General features: G+C 43.0%; 1 protein-coding gene across 1 annotated transcript in view; it reads left to right on the forward strand.

Annotated features, from left to right (window-relative positions):
- The first annotated feature begins 15,680 nt into the window (after positions 1-15,680).
- The window catches only part of LOC143027182 (neuroguidin-like), a 54,755-nt gene continuing 48,302 nt past the window's right edge, over positions 15,681-22,133 (forward strand). Inside the window, exons 1-3 of the mRNA XM_076188332.1 lie at positions 15,681-15,926; positions 17,114-17,257; positions 19,260-19,374. Of these exons, the coding sequence (XP_076044447.1) occupies positions 15,915-15,926; positions 17,114-17,257; positions 19,260-19,374 (271 nt within the window). The 5' untranslated portion in view covers positions 15,681-15,914. The remainder of the gene's footprint in view (positions 15,927-17,113; positions 17,258-19,259; positions 19,375-22,133) is intronic.

Below are 22,133 nucleotides of genomic sequence, written 5' to 3' on the forward strand. Positions count from 1 at the left end.
GAGGGTGACTGTGACACCGTACCAGGTATCGGCCCCCCATGAGGAAGGAGACACAGTATTGACCTGGTACCGCTGGGGCCTATGCACCACCCGGCCCGACTGCAAGACCGTGCCCTCCGGGTTGAACACCCCTTCCCCGGAGGTTATGTGGAAGTGTTCCTGGTGGGGACTGAGCGCCGCGGGGAGCGTGCCAGACTCCTGTGTATCCTGTGTGGGCGGCGGGGGTCGCGGAAGGTCCTGAATGGCAGGGAGCGGCTGCGGAGGGTGTTGTGGTGGCAGCTCTGCCTGATGAGAGTAGGGGGTGGGAGGACCGGGGTTAGGAGGAGGAGGGGTCGAAGGACGAGGTGGAGGGGGTGAGAAACGCGGAGGACTGAGGTGTCCCAGTTCGTCTTGGGTTGAACCGGGATGAACGAGGACTGCGTGAGGTGGACGGAGAGGATGGGGGTGGAGTATTGGAGAGACGCGGGGGAGGGGGGGTTACTGTTTCGTTCCGTTCAGGGAAAGGGTGTATGACGATTGCGTGCGGAGAGTGAAGTGGAGGGTGAGGGATATTAGAAGGGCGATGTGAATGGTGTGGCTGGGAGGGAGGCATGAGAGGAGGAGGAGGGGTAGTAACTGTAAAGGGTGCTTGGGCACTTGCGTCGACGTGGGCGGGTTTCACTCGATCCCATGATACCGTCGAGTGGCGAGAACCGATCTTAAGGGTGACGTGCTTGGCCGCGCGTGCGAGTACCTGTTGGGGGCCAGTGTACCTAGGTGCCAAGGAACCAGTACGCGCATCGACGCGGAGAAATACGTTGTCTGCCGACATGAGCGTGGGGTGGTGGTAAGTGGCGGATGCTGCAGGAGGCTTAGGCGGCTGAGGTGTGAAAGCCCTCATGGCTTGGCGAAGGGCAGGCATGAACGCGAGTTGGGAGTGCGTGTTAAGGGCAGGCGTGTATTGGGAGGGTAGGCGTAGATCTTTGCCGTAGACTAGTTCCGCTGGCGTGAGCTGGAGGTCCTCCTTAACGGTGTAACGGATGTTCAAGAGAACGATTGGAAGTGCGTCCGCCCATGACGTTAGGTGAGGTTGGGCGGGCAGGGCTTCCTTCAGTCTCCTGTGAAAACACTCCACCATGCCGTTGGCCTGAGGGTGATAGGCCGTGGTCCGCTGCCTGCTGGTGCCAAGGAATAGTAGGAGATCTGTCCATGCCTTCGATTCCCACTGCGGGCCCTGGTCCGTGGTTATCGTGCGTGGGGCCCCCAGACTGGCCACCCAACCATGCAGAAAGTGGAACGCTGTGCAATCTGCGTTACTCTCCACCATGGGGATCGCCTGCATCCATCTAGTTGCTCTGTCAACGCAGGTGAGGAGGCAGCGGTACCCCCGCGAGGGGGGGGAGGGGTCCCACAATGTCGATGTGCACAGTGTGGAACCTCTGGGTTGGTGTGGGTATCTGATGCAGCGGTAGCTTGGTGTGCCGATGGATCTTCGCTGTCTGGCACGGAATGCATGTCCGCACCCATGAATTGAGGTCCCTCTTCATCCCTGGCCACACGGCCCGTTTCTGAATTAGGCGCTGTGTAGCGAGGATTCCGGGGTGGGCCATATCATGGAAATGGCGGAACACAGTTTGGCGGAATGCTTCCGGGATGTAAGGGCGCGCGTGTCCCGTAGAGATGTCACACCACAACGGGGTCGCCAGTCTCTCGGTCTGCTGCAGCACTAGACGGAGCGACGTTGTTCCTCGTTGCAGTTCCCGTAACTCCTCATCTTCCGTTTGGGCCTGCACGATTGCAGCATAATCCAGCGTTGCGGGACGCGTAATTACGTTGGCACTACGAGACAGTGCGTCTGCCGCGGCGTTATCCGTACCCGGAATATGCCTGATATCCGTGGTGAATTCGGATATACCTGTATATGCGAGGTGGCGTCTGGCCCTCGGCGTTAGCTTGTTCCCTGGTCTCTCCATAGCATACGTAAGGGGCTTGTAAGCACCCTACACGTCCTGGCCTCCAGGAAATGGCTGAAGTGACGCACCGCTTCGTACATGGCGAGAAGTTCTCGATCGAAAGCGCTGTAGTGGCGCTGGGCGTCATTCAACCGTTTGCTAAAGAATGCCAACGGGGTAAGGACGCCCTGTACCTCCTGCTGGAGGACGGCGCCCACTGCCTCTGCCGACGCGTCTGTCGTGAGTACCGCCGTCGCTCCCGGCACTGGATACGCGAGGAGAGACAACTGCGCAAGGCGGTGCTTAACCGCCTGGAAGGCCTGATCTGCAGTCGCGGACCATTGCAGCGGCTTCGGCGAGTGCTTCTTCGCTCCCTTCAGAAGATCGTACAGCGGGGCGAGGAGGCCCGTAGCCCCCGGGATGTACCGGTGGTAATAGTTTACAAGTCCTAGGAACTGCCTCAACTTTCGGACTGTGGTAGGCTATGGGAAGTCGTCAATGGCCTTCACCTTTTGCGGAAGGGGCGAAATACCCGACGACGAAACCCTATGGCCGAGGAAGTCGACCGACTCGGTCCCGAACACGCACTTTGCAGGGTGAATCCGCAAGCCGTGATCATGGAGTCGACTGAAAAGGAGGCGGAGGTGTTGGCAATGCTCGTGGTGAGATGCTGACGCGACGAGGATGTCGTCGATGTATACCACGACGAAGTCCAGCCCCTGCACCACTTGGTCCATGAAACGCTGGAAGGTTTGTGCAGCGTTCCGGAGGCCGAAGTTCATGACCTGGAATTCAAACAGGCCGAATGGGGTGGTGACAGCCGTCTTGGGGATGTCCTCCTCTGCCACGGGGATTTGATGGAACGCGCGCATCAAGTCGATCTTTGAGAACACAGTCTTCCCGTGCAGCCTCTCGTGGAAGTCCATAACATGAGGTATCGGGTAGTGGTCCGGTTGCGTCATCGCGTTTAGGGCCCTGTAGTCACCACAAGCACGCCACTCCCCATCCTTGGCTTTCGGCACCAAGTGCAGGGGCGACGCCCAGCTGCTGGCCGAAGGTCGTGCAATTCCTTCCTGAAGCAAAAGCTCGAATTCTTGCTTCGCTGCTTGCAAACGTTCCGGCGGTAGGCGCCGTGGGCGGGCGAAGCAAGGTGGGCCGTGCGTGAGGATGGTATGCTCCACGGTGTGTCTCTGTTTCCGTGGGTGGGGTTGACTGGACGTAATGGAGGGGAATTCTTGGACGATGTTGGTGTACGGTGAAGGCCCCTGGACGTGTGTCAGCACCGGAGCTGGGGACGTCCAGAGAACGGTGTGGATGAGGGCGTTGGAAGGTCTGTGTATCAGCCGTTGGCGCCGTGCGTCCACCAGAAGGTCGTGTTCCCGCAAGAAGTCCAGACCCAAGATGGGTTGTCCGACATCCGCCACCACGAACGTCCACGGGAAGGATAAATTGGGGGCAAAGGATACGCGGCAATGCCTGGTGCCGTACGTGGCAATTGGAGTGCCGTTGGCAGCTAAGAGGTCGTACGCCGTAAGTGCATGCGTCCTGTCCTTAGCGGCGGGCGGGATGACGCTGACCACGGCCCCTGTGTCGACAAGGAAATGACAGCCAGTAGCCGTATCCTTTACGCGCAATAGGGCGCGACTGTGTGCCTGGGACGAGCGAGGGTGGTTGGGACGTCGGCCTGAGGGAGAAGTCGTCGACATAGCCTGCGTGGAAGTGGGAGGGACTAGCGCCTCCCGCTTTCCCGTCCCCCGAGTCCACAGCTGTTGCACGAACCAGGTGTATGGAGAGCTGCAGTTTCTAGCCCTGTGGTCAAACGTGGTGTGGTAGAAACAATACGCGCGTCGACGCGGAGGAGGAGTTGCGCTAATGGATTATGTAGTGGTAAATAGGATTATGATAGGAAGAGTTAAGGATGTACATGTGCTAAGGGGAGAGGGTGGGGGAATATCAGATCATTTTTTGGTGGAAGGTAAGTTGAAAGTGGAGGATAGATGGAGGAAGAGGAAAGGGACAAAAGGTAGGGAGGTTCTTAGAGTGAACTCTTTGAATGAGAAGGAAAAGGAGGAGTACGGAAAGAAGCTGAAGGAGGAGTGGGAGGGAGTAAAGGGTAGAGTAGAGCTGGGTGTGGAGGAGGAATGGGGATGGTTCAAGGAGGGAGTCATAAAATGTGCAAGGATGGTGTGTGGAACAAGAAGGACAGGGGGGAAATGGAAGGGTAGTGAATGGTGGGATGAGGAAACAAAGAAGGTTGTAGAAGAGAAGAAGCGAGCTTTCACAGATTGGTTACAAAATAGGATGAGACGTACAAAGAAAAGAGAAGTAAAGCAAAAGGTAAAGGTTGCAAAGAGGAGAGCAGATGTGAAATGGGGTAAGAGTATGACAGAAAATTTTGAAAGTAATAAAAAGATGTTTTGGAAAGAAATTAAGAGAGGGAGAGGAGGCGAATCAAGTAGAGAAGAAAAGGTAAAAGGTGCAGATGGAGAGATGATAATGGAAGAGAAGGCAGTAAGGGGAAGATGGGCAGAGTATTTTAGGGAGTTGCTAAATGTGAAGGAGGATCGGGAAGGAAAGATTGCTGCAGTGGGAAGTGCGAAGAAAATGAGAGTGATGAATGAGGAGAATGGAGGAGAAATAAGGAAGGATGAGGTGAAGGCAGTTGTTAAGATGATGAAAGCAGGTAAGGCACCTGGTCTGGATGGATGCCATGAAGAATGTCTGAAAAAGAGAGGTACAGTGATGTTGGACTGGTTGGTGAGGGTATTTAATGTTTGTTGGCGAGAGGGTAGAGTGCCGGAGGACTGGAGGAGTGCCTGTATAGTTCCTCTTTACAAGGGAAAAGGGGACAAGTGTGAATGTAGTAGTTTCAGAGGGATTAGCTTGTTGAGTGTAGTTGGGAAGGCTTATGGGAGGATCTTGATTGAGAGGATTAGGAGAGGAACAGAAGGAGTAATTGGCGAGGAACAGTGTGGATTTAGGACAGGTAGAGGTTGTGTAGATCAGATCTTTGTGGTAAGACAGATATGTGAGAAAGCTATAGGAAAGGGGAAGGATGTTTTTGGCTTTTATGGATCTGGAAAAGGCTTATAATAGGGTAGACAGGAAGGCACTGTGGGAGGTTATGCAGATATACGGGATAGGAGGAAAGCTTCTGGGAGCTGTCAAGAGTTTTTATGAGAATAGTAGAGCTTGTGTCAGGATTGGAAATGGAGAGAGTGAGTGGTTCGAGGTAAAGGTGGGACTTCGTCAAGGATGCGTTATGTCGCCCTGGCTGTTCAACTTATACATGGATGGGGTGGTGCGAGAGGTAAATGCAAGTGTAGTGGGCAAGGGATTGGAGATGGTTAAAGAAAATGGAGAAAAGTGGGAGGTGAGCCAGCTGTTGTTTGCGGACGACACTGCGCTTGTGGCAGGATCGGAGGAGGGATTGAGGAAGTTGGTGACAGAGTTTGGGAGAGTATGTGATAGAAGAAAGCTAAAGATAAATGTGGGTAAAAGTAAGGTGATGAGATGTACAAGGGGTGAAAGTGGCAGTAGACTGGAAGTGAGCATTAAGGGAGAGCGACTGGAGGAAGTGAATAGTTTTAGATACTTGGGTGCAAATGTGGCAGGGAAAGGTGGAGTGAAAGTGGAGGTAGAATGTAGATTGAGAGAAGCGAGTAAATGCCTTGGTGGATTAAAGAGTGTAATGAGGAATAGACATTTGGGAATGGATGCTAAGAGGAGACTGTATGAAGGAGTGATTGTGCCAACAGCACTGTATGGGGCAGAAACATGGAACATAAAGAGGAAGAGAGAAGGAGTTTGAATGTGTTTGAGATGAGGTGTCTGAGAAGTATGATGGGGGTTACTAGGCTAGATAGAGTGAGAAATGAGGAGGTGAGGAGGAGAACAGGGGTGGAAAAGGAGCTGGGAGATAGGGTTGATGAAAGAATATTAGGATGGTTTGGACACATGGAAAGAATGAGTGAAGAAAGACCAGTAAAAGAGGTGTGAAGGGAGTGAACATGAGGGGACTTCCTAGGATGAGGTGGATGGATGGGGTGAAGGGGGCTTTGGGGGAAGAGGGAAATGTCTGTTGAGGAAGGACAGGAGACAGGGGTGAATGGAGAATGGTTGTATATGGATGATGATGTGATTGCATGAGGTGGAATGGGCGGGTGGATGGGGGGTGAGGTAGTATGTGTGAGCAAAATTTGACGCAGCCCGAAGGGATTTCTCCCCGTCCTCTCATTTTATGCAATGGGGGGACGGAGAGGGGGGTCGCCGATCTAATGAAGCGGCCTTGCTGTGGATGTGCTGTGTCTTGCGACACTGCTTCTGACCCAGGGCAGTGGACAAGGTGCAGGGATGACCCGTCATTCAGGAGGTGCTAAGATAAGAGGGAGGGTGGAGGGATGTGGAGTGTATTCAGGGATGGAATGGGTGGGAATGATTTTATGCCTTTTTCTTTTTGGCTACCCCCCTTGTAAGGGGGAAAAAGCCTTGGTATATGTATGTATGTACTTTATAACAAAAGTCGAAATATAACCTTTGTAAAGGATATACAAATCTAATAATAAAAAATGCAAATAATGAAAGATTTTTTACATATATAGTTTTGCAAATAAGAAATAGAATAAAATACTTTATAAAAGAAGTTTAGGTAAATTTCTTGAAAGGAAACAGTAAATATAGAGAAAATAATAATAAAAAATATAATGTAAGACTTTTTACATATATAGCTTTTTCTATAAAAAAGTAAAGACACCCTATAATGAAAGATTTTTTTTTATTACAGCCATAATCAAAAGTTATAACTAAAAATATTTTTATGTTTCATTAAAGAAATAATGGTTGCCCTAAAAATTTAAAATAATGTTCAATTGGAGTTGAGGTTCTTCTTACATGACCTAATACATGTTCTTAATAATAGAAATTACTGACACAAGTACCTCTTGGTTTAACTACATACTGGTACTGCAATGTGATTATTGCGATGGACTACTCTGGTTCTGGAACCGATCTTATCGATACGAGTACAATACATACAGCTAAACGTATTTGAAACGTGAAACTTTTTTTTCTCCAACTTTAAATATCCTTATTTCAATAATTCGATGTTAAAAAGTATAGAGGGGAAAATAAAAGAAGGGGAAAGGAGAGAAGAGATGGTACTAATCATAATTATCCTACTGTTTGGCAACACAGCAGAGGGAGAAACCACCAAACTGATGGAGTGATGGAAACGATGCATATCGAACTTGGCAGGAATATTACAGCTGTGTGTCAACAGGTGTAAATGGAGGTGTTTATTTAATTGATTCAATTAATACTTTGGATGTTTATCGGTCTATGTATAAATTTGAAAGCCAGCGTTGCGCAAGGACGTTACAGGGGTTTAGTGGAATGACCACGAAGATAAGACGATGAGATTTATTAGATTTTATAAAATTATGTTTTTTTTTTTTTTTATAATCTACTTATAAGGAGTGTGCACTGCATAACTCTACAGACTAAACGAAGGCCTTGTAAAGTGTAAATTTAACTGGAGTCGGAGTCGGTATATTTTTACCGACTCCGATTCCGACTCCAGTGACACTGTAATAGCTTCCGACTCCGACTCCGACTCCGACCCCACAGCCCTGGGTGGAACCAAGATCTATATACACCAGGTCTAACCGTTTGAGCCGTTCTGCGCAGCTTCTGACGTCATCTGGCTGCTTCCGTTTTCTCTTTGTGAAACACTGAAGAAAACTGTGAAACGCTAAGGAAGACTGGAATTATTATATTTCCCCCCGTTATCTCTCTCTCTCTATAGCTCATTGCTATTATCAGTGTATTCACTTGGTCTTTGGATCACGTGTTGGACTCGTGATCGACAGCTATTTCCCTCCTGGAAGAGAGCTCAGAGCTCGTAGGTCCGATCTATGGGTAATGCTATGACCTTGCACACACACACATCCCCAACTCCCCGCCCACGAGAGTCAGAGTAACGACCCGAGGCACAGCGATACCGAAATAATTTCGGCCCTGGGCAGGATTCGAACTGGATACTGGGAGCACTTCTACTTCCCAGTTCAGCGCTCTACCAACTGTGCCACCGAGTCGGTACTGTGCCACCGAGTCGGTGTGTGTGTGTGTGTGTGTGTGTGTGTGTGTGTGTGTGTGTGTGTGTGTGTGTGTGTGTGTGTGTGTGTGTGTGTGTGTTTATATACTTGTATTTTACGGGAAGGGGAAATATCGTCGTGTGTGCTTATATGTGTACACGTTCACATGTGTGTGTGTATGTGTGTGCGTGCGTGTGTGTGTGTATGTATGTGTGTGTATTTATATATTTGTATTTTACTGGAAGGGGAGATATCGTCGTGTGTGCTTATATGTGTACACGTTCACATGTGTGCGTATGTGTGTGAGTGTGTGTGTGTGTGTGTATTTATATACTTGTATTTTATGGGAAGGGGAGATGTCGTCGTGTGTGCTTATATGTGTACACGTTCACATGTGTGCGTGTGTGTGTGTGTGTGTATTTATATACTTGTATTTTACGGGAAGGGGAGATATCGTCGTGTGTGCTTATATGTGTACACGTTCACATATGTGTGTGTGTGTGTGTGTGTGTGTGTGTGTGTGTGTGTGTGTGTGTGTGTGTGTGAGAGTGTGTGAGTGTGTGTGTGTGTGTATTTATATACTTGTATTTTACGGGAAGGGGATATATCGTCGTGTGTGCTTATATGTGTACATGTTCACATGTGTGTGTGTATGTGTGTGTGTGTGATTCATCTTGGTCTTTTGGATCACGTATTGGACTCGTGATCGACAGCTATTTCCCTCCCGGAAGAGAGCTCAGAGCTCGTATGTCCGATCTATGAACTTACACGCACACACATCTCCAACTCCCCGCCCACGAGAGTTGGAGTAACGACTCGAAGCGCAGTGATACTGAAAAACAAAACAAACTCAAATCTGGGCAGGATACGAACCAGGTACCGCCGATACCACGGCAATATAATTCTAAATCTCTACCAATCACGCCACCGAGACCGTATATGTCTGTCGAGGTGTGTGTGTATTTATATACTTGTATTTTACGGGAAAGGGAGATATCGTCGTGTGTGCTTATATGTGTACACGTTCACATGTATGTGTGTGTGAGTGTGTGTGTTTATATACTTGTATTTTACGGGAAGGGGAGATATCGTCGTGTGTGCTTATATGTGTACACGTTCACATGTATGTGTGTGTGAGTGTGTGTGTGTGTGTGTGTGTTTATATACTTGTATTTTACGGGAAGGGGAGATATCGTCGTGTGTGCTGTCATGGGTTGCTTGCTTGGTTTGGCCTGAGTCAACGTAATGAGTGGAACTTCAGTCGAATCTAGGGGTAAGTTGAGTTCCAGTTGGGAAGCAAACCCACAACAATAAAGTGGAACGTATAGGTAATTTAGGTAGATAAGAATACGTTCCGAGGAAAAGCTCTATATGAGTCTGAATGTAAGTAAGAGTTATAAGGATTACGGTTGAGGTAAGATAGACGTCAGCACGAAACTTAATTAACTATATTTACACAAAGAAAAAAAAATATAGTTTTACTGATTAACATTTACGAACATACACTCACAATATTCTGAGGAATAACATAAATACACTTTCCTAATAAAGAAAACATACAATTCACAAATCACCGAGTCTTAACTAACATATATAATTCACACAAAGTAATTAATAACCCTATACAAGTCCAAAGAATTTGGTTTTAAACAATACTTGCGAACAAAACAGCAATGCACCGATATACAGCGTCGAAGAGGTGAGACCTGGGGTTGGGTGAGAGTGGGGGTGGACTTTTTTTTTTTTTATCTTTAAGGCTATCGACCTATAATGTGGGGGTGGACAACCGGGGAGGCTCTTTTTATACTCGAGGAAGGCGGGGCCAATAGTTTCATGGCAAGGTTCGAACTCGTACGTTCCTACAACGTATGCCGGCCACGAGTCATGTTCGAAACCGTAAGTAGTAGGCGGGCGATTTAAAAGTGGTTTGATTCACGATTGGCTATAAGAGTGCTTATATGTGTACACGTTCACATGTGCGTGTGTGTATTTGCAGGGAAACGATGAAAACTAACATTTGGCTTAAATCCCTCTTTGGTTTAAGCCACAACCCTTAATGGCACAATAAGCTATATTGTCAAGGTCTATATATACCGGTATATATAGATCTTCATTGTCAGAATATAACTAATTGCGTGGAGCGGTGCGAGCGGAGGCAGCAACATGTCCGTGCAACGCACGAGCTACAACTAACAGCGATGGGACACGCGAACCCCACTTTGAGCAGCCAGGTGACGTCACGGGCCTGCTGCGCCAACACTCTCGAAATTCGGTCGGAAGTGGTTAGACCTGGTATATATATATAGACCTTGGGTGGAACCAAGATCTATATAGGGTGGAACGATGTATTTCCCGAGATATATCATCGTGGGTTTCTCTCTCTCTCTCTCTCTCTCTCTCTCTCTCTCTTTTTTTAACTTTATCGGTTTATGGTTGAAATCCATGAAATGTCAAAACATCAAGGATTTACTGGCTTTTTCATATGAAGGACACTGAATGAAGAAAACATGTATTTCTATGCTTTTAAAAATATTCTTAAGGAACAACTTGCAATTAAGTTTAGCAAGAGGATTACATTTTTGTTATCGAAATATGTAAATAGTTTCTAGGGAAGTGCTTATGTTTCAAAAGTTTGTTCAGCTATATATGACTTTCATTTTCATTCATATAAATGTTTTACAAACCGTAAAACCTTTTTGTTTTTGTTTTTATTTCAATCTTTGTCTATTCGACAATTGAAGAAATATAGCCTACTTCAAGTAATGTTTCATGAAGCAATTTACACAGACGTATATGCTACATGGGTTAAAAGGGTGATCAGATGCCAGGACCCACAATACTATATAAGAAGCTTTTGAATTTCCACATTGGCCCTGAATTTCCTATGGCATGTACTGCATGATGAATTGGTCACGGTAAAAAATGACAGACAATAATACCCCATTCATAGACATTTAATCCAGCTCAAGAAACCCTAGTCACAGCATGCAGAGCATGTAGAGGGGGTTTTGATTACAATCCTGCCCAAAGTATCGTGTAATTTTTTGCAACCTAAGTGGAATAGCAGCTCGGTGAAGTGATAATAATAGACCTCCAGCAGTGGGTTTGGAAACTCGATATACCTCACTCGAACAATAGATAAGTGAGGTTAGAAAATCAACTTTTTTACCGGGATCAAAACAGCATGGTATGCCTCCCATGTTCAGATGTTCGTGAATGATCATCTGAGTTTATTTTCTGAGACCACCCCCTCGTCAACATGTCGAGTCCCTCCTCAGCCCCCAACAAAAAATCCTAGCAGAGCTCCCGTCAGGGCGGTGCCCCTGGACCCCACCAAGGACCCTAGGCCGGCCCCTTTGACCCCATGCCTGACCTTGGACTACGCCTTTCGGATTGTCGCTACCGCGGAAATTATATTACTATTAGCCCCCCTAAAAAATTTGCTCAGCCCCCCCTTAGCCTCCCCAACTAAAAATTCCTGGCGCCGCCGCTGAGTTTAGGCATGGTCTCCTAGCTAATACAGGGCTTTAAACAATTAAAATGCACTGTATGCAGTCTTCACATTTCAGAAAGCGAACTGGTGATATTCACAAAAAAAAAAAAAAAAAAAAAAAAAAAAAAAAAAAAAAAAAAAAAAAAAAAACTAAAAAAAAAAAAAAAAAAAAACGGGAAACCAGTCTCCCAGCATAGGCATGTACTATCGAGAGATTCTCTGAATCTAGGTGAGATTCACTGAATCTAGGTCAAATGATGTAACAAGAGATTTGATTTGTACTTGTGTTTATTTGATTAATGATCTGGAAAAAGAAGTTGAATAAAGCAAGTTTGTAATTGATCTGTCATTTGCGGCATTTTCTGGCCAAAATATTGATTTGTCCAAATTTTGGTCAATTTTGAGCTGGCCAACAGAGGGTTAATTATTACCATATTTTCTCCACTGTTGATTTAAAAACTTACCCATGATCTGAGGTAGAAATAAGAGAAAATTGAAGAATAAACTATAATTTTTTCCTATACTATGGTATAATTTTGTGTTTGGAGGCCCAGATTTTAAGCAGGTGACGTTTTACGTCATAGTTTGACCTCTGGTGACCTCTGGGCTTGACCAATCGCAATGATCTACCCATCATTATAAAGCTGATACTTAGTAAATTCAAATGAGTGGTCATTCACAAAATTTAATTGAAAACTGACCGTTCCAGGTCAAATTGACTTTCCCCTACCCCAGATTTTGGTCATTATTCCGAAAGCCGACGCCCATCATAAATCCTCAAATATCTACCCTTCTGCCAGTGAGCTGAGCGTCCACCTTGATTTTTCAGATGTCTGAGGTGACCCTCTAAGCAGATCAAGTGAGAAACTGAGTGGGACTCTTATGCATGCAAATGACCCCTGGCTTCTGGAGTACAAAGGCCCAAAGTTTGTGCTGCGGGGATCATGCGTCCTGGATTTTGCGTGTTCGGATATGGCAACCGTAATGTCATCAAGAACACAACTATCATAAGACCATAAGAATAAAGGAGACTGCAAGAGACCATAAGGCCTACACTAGGCAGCTCCGTATCCATCACCACCTGTCGTCCCCATCCATAAAGTTGTCTAATCGTTTTTTAAAACAACTGATAGTTTCAGCGCTTACTACATGGTTACTAAGTTTATTCCATTCATCGACCACCCTATTAGTAAACCAATTCTTGCCTATTTCCTTCTTAAATCTAAATTTGTCCAGTTTATACCCATTACTGCGAGTCCTGCCCTGTTGTTTTATAATGATGACCTTGTTTGCATCTCCCTTGTTATAGCCTTTGATCGACTTGAACACTTCTATTAGATCACCCCGCACTCTGCGTCTTTCCAGAGGGTGTAAGTTTAGGTGCCTAAGCCTCTCTTCGTAAGGCAAATTTCCGAGTCCATGTATCATTTTGGTCATTCTTCTCTGTACTGATTCTAGTGAATTTATGTCCATTCTGTAGGACGGAGACCAAAACTGTACCGCATAGTCAAGGATGGGTCTAACTATCGCTAGATAGAGTTTAATAATTACATCTGCATTTCTATTCGTTACCGTCCTAGCAATGAAACCTAATGCAAATACAGTGTTTAAGAAGAAAGTCAAGCATAAGTACACATGGGAGAGGGTGGTGGATGGAAGGGTGGCAGATAGAGTGTTTATATAGTGGTGACCAGGTTGGTAGGAAGAGTTAAGGATGTACATGTTCTAAGGGGAGAGAGTGGGGGAATATCAGATCATTTTCTGGAAGGTAAATTGAGAGTGGAGAATAGGTGGAGAAAGAGGAAAAGGGCAGAAGGTAGGGAGTTACTTAGAGTGAACTGCTTACATGAAGAAAAAAAGGAGAATGAGTATAAGAAGTTGAGAGAGGAACATAAGAATAAAGGAGACTGCAAGAGACCATAAGGCCTACACTAGGCAGCTCCGTATCCATCACCACCTGTCATCCCCATCCATAAAGTTGCCTAATCGTTTTTTAAAACAACTGATAGTTTCAGCGCTTACTACATGGTTACTAAGTTTATTCCATTCATTGACCACCCTATTAGTAAACCAATTCTTGCCTATTTCCTTCTTAAATCTAAATTTGTCCAGTTTATAACCATTACTGCGAGTCCTGCCCTGTTGTTTTATAATGATGACCTTGTTTGCATCACCCTTTGATCCACTTGAACACTTCTATTAGATCACCCCGCACTCTACGTCTTTCCAGAGAGTGTAAATTTAGGTGCCTAAGCCTCTCTTCGTAAGGCAAATTTCTGAGTCCATGTATCATTTTGGTCATTCTTCTCTGTACTGATTCTAGTGAATTTATGTCCATTCTGTAGGACGGAGACCAAAACTGTACCGCATAGTCAAGGATGGGTCTAACTATCACTAGAGTTTAATAATTACATCTACACTTCTATTCGTTAACGTCCTAACAATGAAGCCTAATGCCCTGTTAGCTTTATTTCTGGCGCTAATGCACTGCTTCCTGGTTTTAAGGTCCGGACTCACCAGAACTCCCAAGTCCCTCTCGCACTCAGATTTTTCTAAAAACTGTTATCTAAGATGTATCTATTTTTGGGGCTGTGTGGCCCTACGTTTAGATTACAACTAAATACACACGCACTTTATCAGTCAAGTCGAATACGTCCATGCATTGTTTTTTGCCTGTGTGAACTATGTCTACTATGGGTACGACTTTTTTTTAATACCCTAGATTGGTAGAGGTGTGCCAATTGGATACACACTCTTCGCATTTAAATTTTCGCGGGCTTTTGTGTCCTATAATGCCTATGTGGTAACTTTTATTGTTTGAGTTATCAGTACTGATTATATTTTTTCTTTTAATGATGTTTTTACCCCATCTGCATATATAATACAGCCCCGCTAAGGTGGTGTGTATCCAATTGGCACAGCTTTCCCGTTTACGTTACGATTGTTGACATCGGATAGGGAAAGTTAAATCATAATATTTCTGCACATGGTAGTTTAGAAACAAAAATTGTGTATTATTTAGGTAAAATAACACTATGATTGTATACACGAATCTATGATAGAGAAGTAATTGTCATTATATATTTTTTTTCAATTTCATTTTAGGTTGTCGTAACTAAAAATGAAACGTACTATATACTACACCGAAGATGAGTTAGCACAGCTTGTAAACTCTGATGAGTTTCAACGTGGTTGTGATGATACGGTGGAGACAATAAATGAAAGTAATCTAACCATCGTGACTGTGGATGAGGGTTCTAGGAGAGAGTGCCAAGGTGGCACAGTGCTCGCATCACCACCTATCTATAGTTTTGGCGTCGCCAGAGACATTTATTGAATGCTCAGAAGGTCCTCATGGGGATCTGAGTGCTGTCATTACATCCTGCCTTCCCCTCCCCCTCTCACACTCCACATCCGGTTACCTCCTCTCCCTCAGTGCATAGGCCTACGCACCAATCCCCCCTCCCCCTCTCACACTCCACTTCCGTCTCTATGTAAGTGCAATTTCATACAAAGAATATATTTTTCACATAGAAACACAATTTCATAAAAGAAAAATAATTACATGCATCATTTTACACAGTATACATACAAATGCATTTCCAAAACCACCCATGTTTTAATTACTCAGGCCAACGATGTTTTGTACAATTGAGGTATTATCGGTTTGCTGTTAAATCAAGTTACATATGTATGTCATTTTCATAATGTTTTTTTATACCAAGTTCCTCTTATATTAGGCTCAGGAACACATAATCTTAATACTTTGATTTTCTATCAATTTTTTTTTCAATTGTTCATAGTTGTCATTTTTTATATTGGAATTACTTTAATTTTGTATTAGCAGGACTCTACGAACCCTATATTTGTATTACAGTACCATTAAATGGACAAAAACACATGGATATATTTTATTTTCATTTTTTATTCTGTGTATCCAATTGGATACATGCCCACCTAGATCGCCATCTTGCGCGACGTCTACCAATCTAGGGAAATTTCTGTTCAATTTTTTTAGATCCACATATTAAATTTCCATGTTTTACCAGTCAGTCAAGTGTTCAATGACTATTCACTTTTCACATAGCGATTTGTTTATTCATTATATTTTACCCTAATGATAAGATATAATCTAATTTGGGTAAGCGTAGATAACATGAAATACGATAATTTATCATTTGCTACGACTTGTGCCAGTTCCACGTAATTTGTTTATATTTTCACGAAACATGTGCAGTGATAGCTTAAATGATAGAATATAGAACGGTGTACGCCTTGATGTAGAAGTAGAACTGCATAGAATGACATACTAAACAAACAAGAAAACCATCACACAGACGAAAAAATAACAAAAAGAGGAGGATAATACTACATCGTTTTAGTAATAGGTTATTCAACATGAAAAACCAGGTAAACTTGAGCCACTACTTGTTGACACTTGTTACCTTGTATGTAGACATCACATTTTATATACTTTGTAATGTAAACTCCCCACCCCCATTATATTTGTGATACTGTGGAGTTCGTTTTAAGGGGACCCCCCGCCCAAAATTTTTTTTTCTGAAGGATCTTGCTGATTTTTTTTGTGTGATATCTAGATCTGAGGAAACCTTCGCAGCATGAGTTTTATTCAGATCTGACGAGTAGTTTTTTATTTTTTAATAAAAAACGTAAAAAATACCATATTTTTGGGCTTTCAAATCCTATCTCCTCTTACAATTTTTATTCGATGTCTTTCATTTTACAGCAAAAGAATCTTCTACATATATAAAAAAACAAAATAGAAAGCTTTTTTTAATATCTTTGTTTAACGCCGAGGAAAAAAATATAAAAAAATTATTGAAAAAAACGCAAAATTTTGACTTTGACACGTTATTAAAAAAAATTATTTAACATATGCAAAAAAACTCTCTATTTCATTTTTTGTCATTTATCTAGCTATTAATAGAGACCTCATATGCAAAAATCGGTTGAAAATTGAGGGAGGAGTTAGACTTTTAGTATCAAAAACTTATTCATCAACCCTATCTCACAACTCCTTTTTCACCCCTGTTCTCCTCACCTCATTTCTCACTCTATCCAGCCTAGTAACCCCTTCCATACTTCTCAGACACCTCATCTCAAACACATTCAAACTCCTTCTCTCTTCCTCTCTTATGTTTCATGTTTCTGCGCCGTACAGTGCTCTCGGCACAATCACTCCTTCATACAATTTCCTTGTTTATACTGGAAATCACTTGTTTTGCTCATTTTCCTCTATCAAAACCTTGATTCCTTCAAATGGTAAAGAGAAGAGGGGAATTTTGTTCCACCTTTTTGTCCAAAGTTCTTCAGAGGGAGCAAGAGATGTCTTTGCAGTAAGAAGGTAAAGTGTCAAATAAGTCCCCCATGTTAGGTAATGTTTGCCTGAGTTGTGTGTGTGTGGGGTGGGGGGGTGCTGGAAACACTGGAGTGTATGGGGACTTATGGATAGGAAACAATATGCTAGAATGAATCTTTAATAATACTTTTCAGCATTATGGAGTAGAATTAGAGTACAAACTGGGTATTGTATATGATCTGGACATGTACTTAGAATTTTTATATTTGAATTGCAGACAGAGGATCCAGATATTTTGGCATCTGACTTGCCATCAGTCAAAACTCTTTTAGCTAACATAACAGTGGCACTCAAAACTGTGAAGACAAATGTTGATGCCATTGAACTTAAACGAAAGGAGTGCCAGTTCCAAACATCCAAGGTGAGTTCTGATGTCACTTCTTTGTAGTTTCTGGCAGTGATTGTTACCTGTCCCAACATTCTAAGCACAGGGCAAAGGTGACTGCATCAGCCATAGTTATGTGCCATCTAGTGTATACTTCTCACCACTACCCTTCCTGATTTAAGATTTTATTGTGAAAGGGACCTCCGGGTTACATGTTTACAGATTGGTTGAGTGAAAATTAGTCTAACCAGCTTTCATATTCAATAGAAAGGAATTGAAGTTATGACTAGATGATTGGTAAGTGATAATAGAATCATGATATTCACAAAGTTTTTTAGTGGACAAAATTTAATAAAAAAAATCTTTGAAAATCCATGTGAACAAGTTGCATAAACATGGGAAAGGAAACGTGGACTGGAAGTGAAGCATTTATTCATGACGTTTTGTCTATTGACTTTCTCAAAGGAATGAGCATACTGGATTGTGCAGAGTTTATATACATGCTTGGTGGCTCAAGGGGGTATACCAGTGTAGAATGCTGTGTTCTGATTGGCCCGCTGAGATAGCCAATCGTGAAGCGCTATGCCCACTGAGGATTTAGCCCAAGTGAAGCTGCCAGCCTTACTGTTGATGCTGGGATGGGTAGTGATGTATGCAACTTCTATGGATTTCCTGGTCTTATCCATACCTTTGTGTAATACCTCGGCCTGGTTCCATTGTGGGAGGTGCATGTAGACGAATCTGTCTACATGCACCACCATTGCATTGGCGAGTCTATGGTGATGGAGGTTGGCTTTGTGTTCCCTGATCCTTGTTTTAAGCCCCCTCTTCATCTCTCCATAATATGTTTTATTGCATGATGTGCATGGGATCTTATACACGATGCTGTTCTCACTCCCCCTCATCTTGGTTCTGCTTCTTAATATATCACCGATCTTTGTTCCCGATGTTATCACTGCTTTTACTTCTGTGCTCCTGAGCATTTAGAAAGTAACCGTTTGATAAATGATAGCCAGCATGGTTTCAGACGGAAACGTTCTTGCGTGACTAACTTACTCGAATTCTACAACACAGTTATCTCGAATTATGACAAAAGAAACAATATAGATTTAATATATCTAGACTTTGCAAAAGCTTTTGATACCGTCCCACACGAAAGACTACTTACTAAATTAGCTTTACACGGAATAAGTGGTAGCCTATTAGGTTGGACTAGTAATTGGTTGAATGGTCGAAAACAGAGTTGTTTTAAATGGAAAAACTTCTAGATGGAAAAATGTTACAAGTGGAGTTCCTCAGGGTTCCGTTCTTGGACCACTTCTATTCATAGTATATATAAATTATATAGACCATGGACTAAAATCTACTGTTTCCAAATTTGCTGATGATACAAAACTGTGCGGAGTGGCAAATGATCACTCAAACCAATTAGATATTCAAAAAATTTAGATAAATTACAGCAATGGTCTGAAAAGTGGCTAATAAAATTTAACACAAGTAAATGCAAGGTAATGCACATAGGTAAAAATAACAGTAAGTACAATTACAAGTTATTTGGAAATTCGTTAACAAAAGTGGATAGTGAAAAAGATCTCGGTGTAATTATTAGTAACAATCTCAAATCATCTAAGCAGTGTATTTCAGCCTCTGAGAAAGCAAACAAAATTCTAGTACTGATTGCATGACCTTTTAACTTCAAAAGTCCATCACTCATTAACAAGCTACATAAATTGTTAGTTCGTCCACATTTGGAATATTCTCTTTCCGTATGGTCACCGAGTCTCATTAAAGACATTGACAGATTGGAAAAAGTACAACAGCGAGCCACAAAACTGATCATTTTTTGGTTGATACTTTCATTCTATTATTTCTGAGCTATTGTTTTAGTTTGTGTAAATAAGCTTAGGTGTTCTTAGCTGCTGGTTTTTTATTTTCTATGGAGGCTGTAATTTGTGTACAGTATTTGTCTCTTCTCTGTTTAACAAATATGAAATGTGCAAATGTTAGTGTATGTACTCATGTAATTTTGTACTTCCAGGGCCTGAGTCTTCTGGAATTGAAGAATCAATATTTCATGAGTTACCTTGCAAATTTGACATACATAACTCTCCGTAAACTTTCCGGAAAAAAGCTAGAAGGTGATCCAAGTATTGGTAAGTGAAATAATTGTTTATTGGTATGCCTAGGTCTCTTAATCCACTCACTAACTGCCACTTGTGCAGATGTTTGGGCCTAGGATATAAACCAACTTTGGGAGTTGGTGATATTTTATGTCTTGGGCCAATTCCCAAAGTTGGTTTATGTCCTGGGCCCAAACGTCTTTTAGGAGGGAGGGAAGTGTAGGATTAAGAAACCTAGGTGTATATGATAATGGTCTTTTCTTGCTTGTAAGGGAGAGGGTCAAGTTTAGAGAATGCCTTGACTCTTCATTTATGAGTTTACAGGTTTTATTCTAGCTAGTACCTGATGATTTTATTCAGTTTAGAACCAGACCTTGTGTTGAAAGGGTGGAATGAGATACCAGTAGAACATGGGTGACCTCATCTGAATAGAATCATATAGTACTAATTAGAACAAAATCTTTCAAGGGCATCATTATAGTGAAGGTGTTATGATGGCTAAACCCTCTTCACAAGTGATCTCCCTACACAAGATTCAGAGCTTAACACCAAAACACTCACTTATGCTTAGGGGTGTGCTGATTCCATTTTTTGCCAATGCTGATTCCTATTTACTCATAGTTGCCAATGTCGATACTGATTCCGATGCCGATTCCACTTTATATTATGGTATATCATGTTCCCCCTGTGGTGGGGGGAAAGGATACTGCCACCAAGTCTTCCCACTTGAATCATAAGAGGTGATAAAAATGGGATGGGGATTAGGAATAGGCATCCTTCTTCCTATAGCTCCACAGGGGACATTCCTAAAAAATCAAAGGCATAAGAGGGTCTAGGAGTTTTCCAACCAGTACCTTAACGTTTGATCTTTTAATGTGTGTGGATGTGGTACAGAAGAGAGTAAATGGGAAGAGATTGGTAGTATGTTTATGAGAAGAAAGATGGATGTGTTAGTTTTGAGTGAAACTAAGCTGAAAGGGAAGGGAGAGTGTGAATTTGGGAGTGTAGATAGGAGGTTCTAAGGAGTGAAGAGAGGGCGAGGGGGAGAAGGAATGGCTATACTAGTAAGTGAAGAGATAGTTAAACGTATAGTGGAGTGGAAGGAGGTTTCTTCAAAGTTAATGTGGATGAAGATGAAACTGGGAAGGGAGATGTGGGTTTTTGTAAGTGCATATGGGCCTAGTAGTGAGAAGAGTGTAGAGGAAAAGTATGCTTTTTGGAGGGATTTAAATGAGTATATATAGGGATAAGGGAGAAAAGTCAATGTAGTGGTATTGAGAGACCCTTAACCACTTCACTACGGGACTTAAATCTCGAGTTATTGTTGTGTATTGTACTTGTGAATTGTTCAATTGTGTTTGTGTTTTCCCATTACTTAATTATCATTGATTTTATTGTATAGCTGCATCATTGCAAGACTGTCGTAACTCAAATTTCGTGATTTTTAGGAGAAGCATTTTAAAGTATCTAAGTCCTATAATTTTAATAATTTTACCCTAAGCAACAAAACTTACCATCTTGATTAGGTAAATAGGGCTCCACTTGACTTACGACTTATTACCAAAAGACGCAGAATTATTCGGCACTCTTATAAACCATTGTAACTCTATACTTGAAATTTTTGAGTTACGACAGTCTTGCAGTGATGCAGCGAAATTAATATACTATATTAATTATATTATTATCATTGTATTAATTATTTACAATTCTGTAAGGAGAACCAAGTGACCTCTATATGTTCCCCATGAAGCCAACTCTTTGCATTCAGTTGTTACTCTGCCTCCTTACTGTACATAAGCATTTGTTATTGTGTTGGTTTGGCACATTTTGGATATAATACATGTTCATTTGTAGTGATTCATGAGCTTTTATTTAGCCACCCTATAACGAGTAGTAGTATATATTTGTGTACTTTTTTCATATATATGTAGCCTAATGACCAGTTCAGGAAGGATATAAGTATTTTGGTGCAATAAGCAGTCTAAAGTCCATGTAGTTGTTTTCAGAGAACATTCTGACACTTCTTATTTATTCATTATTTTATATCAATATCTGTATACCAGATGCTTCTTCCTCTATATAAGGGAGGTACCTAGCCAAGGCATGCACCCACCCCCACCCATTCCACACCTAACCATCATGCATTTGTTTTCTTTTTCTCTTGTCTCCTTGTAAATTAAATATCTCTTTCTCCTGCCCACTGCCTAGGTCATGAGGAATGCAGCAGAACACAGCACATCCACAACAGGGCCAACTGCATCCTTTACACAGCACCCCTCCCTCATGTAAAAATATAGAAGAGAAGGAGAAATCCTTTCAGGCCACATAAACTTGTATGTGTCAAAATTTGCTGCTGCCCGAAGGGATTCCTCCCTGTCCTCTCCTTTTATGCATGGGGGGGTTGCCGATTTAATGAAGCGGCTTTGCTGTGGATGTGCTGTGCCTTGTGACACTGCCTCTGACCCAGGGCAGTGGACAGGGTGCAGAGATGACCTGTCATCCAGGAGATGCTAAGATGGGAGGGAGGGTGGAGGGGAGTGGAGTGTATTTAGGGATGGAATGGGTGGGAATGATTTTATGCCTTTTTCTTTTTGGCTACCTCCCTTGTAAGGGGGAACAAGCCTTGGTATATGTATGTGTTCTAGGGTTAAACACTTCATCTCACACATTTAGGGTCTTCCTCTCGGCCTCTATTAAATAACATAGTAGGTGTCCAACAGCCAAAACTTGTTTACTTTCCATTGCTTCAAAATTTGTGAACTCCCCACTTCTATTGGGGGGGATACTGAGCA

This window comes from Oratosquilla oratoria, chromosome 7 (genome assembly GCF_046742065.1).
Source record: "Oratosquilla oratoria isolate Oo_2021 chromosome 7, ASM4674206v1, whole genome shotgun sequence".
NCBI classification, from domain to species: Eukaryota; Metazoa; Arthropoda; class Malacostraca; order Stomatopoda; family Squillidae; genus Oratosquilla; species Oratosquilla oratoria.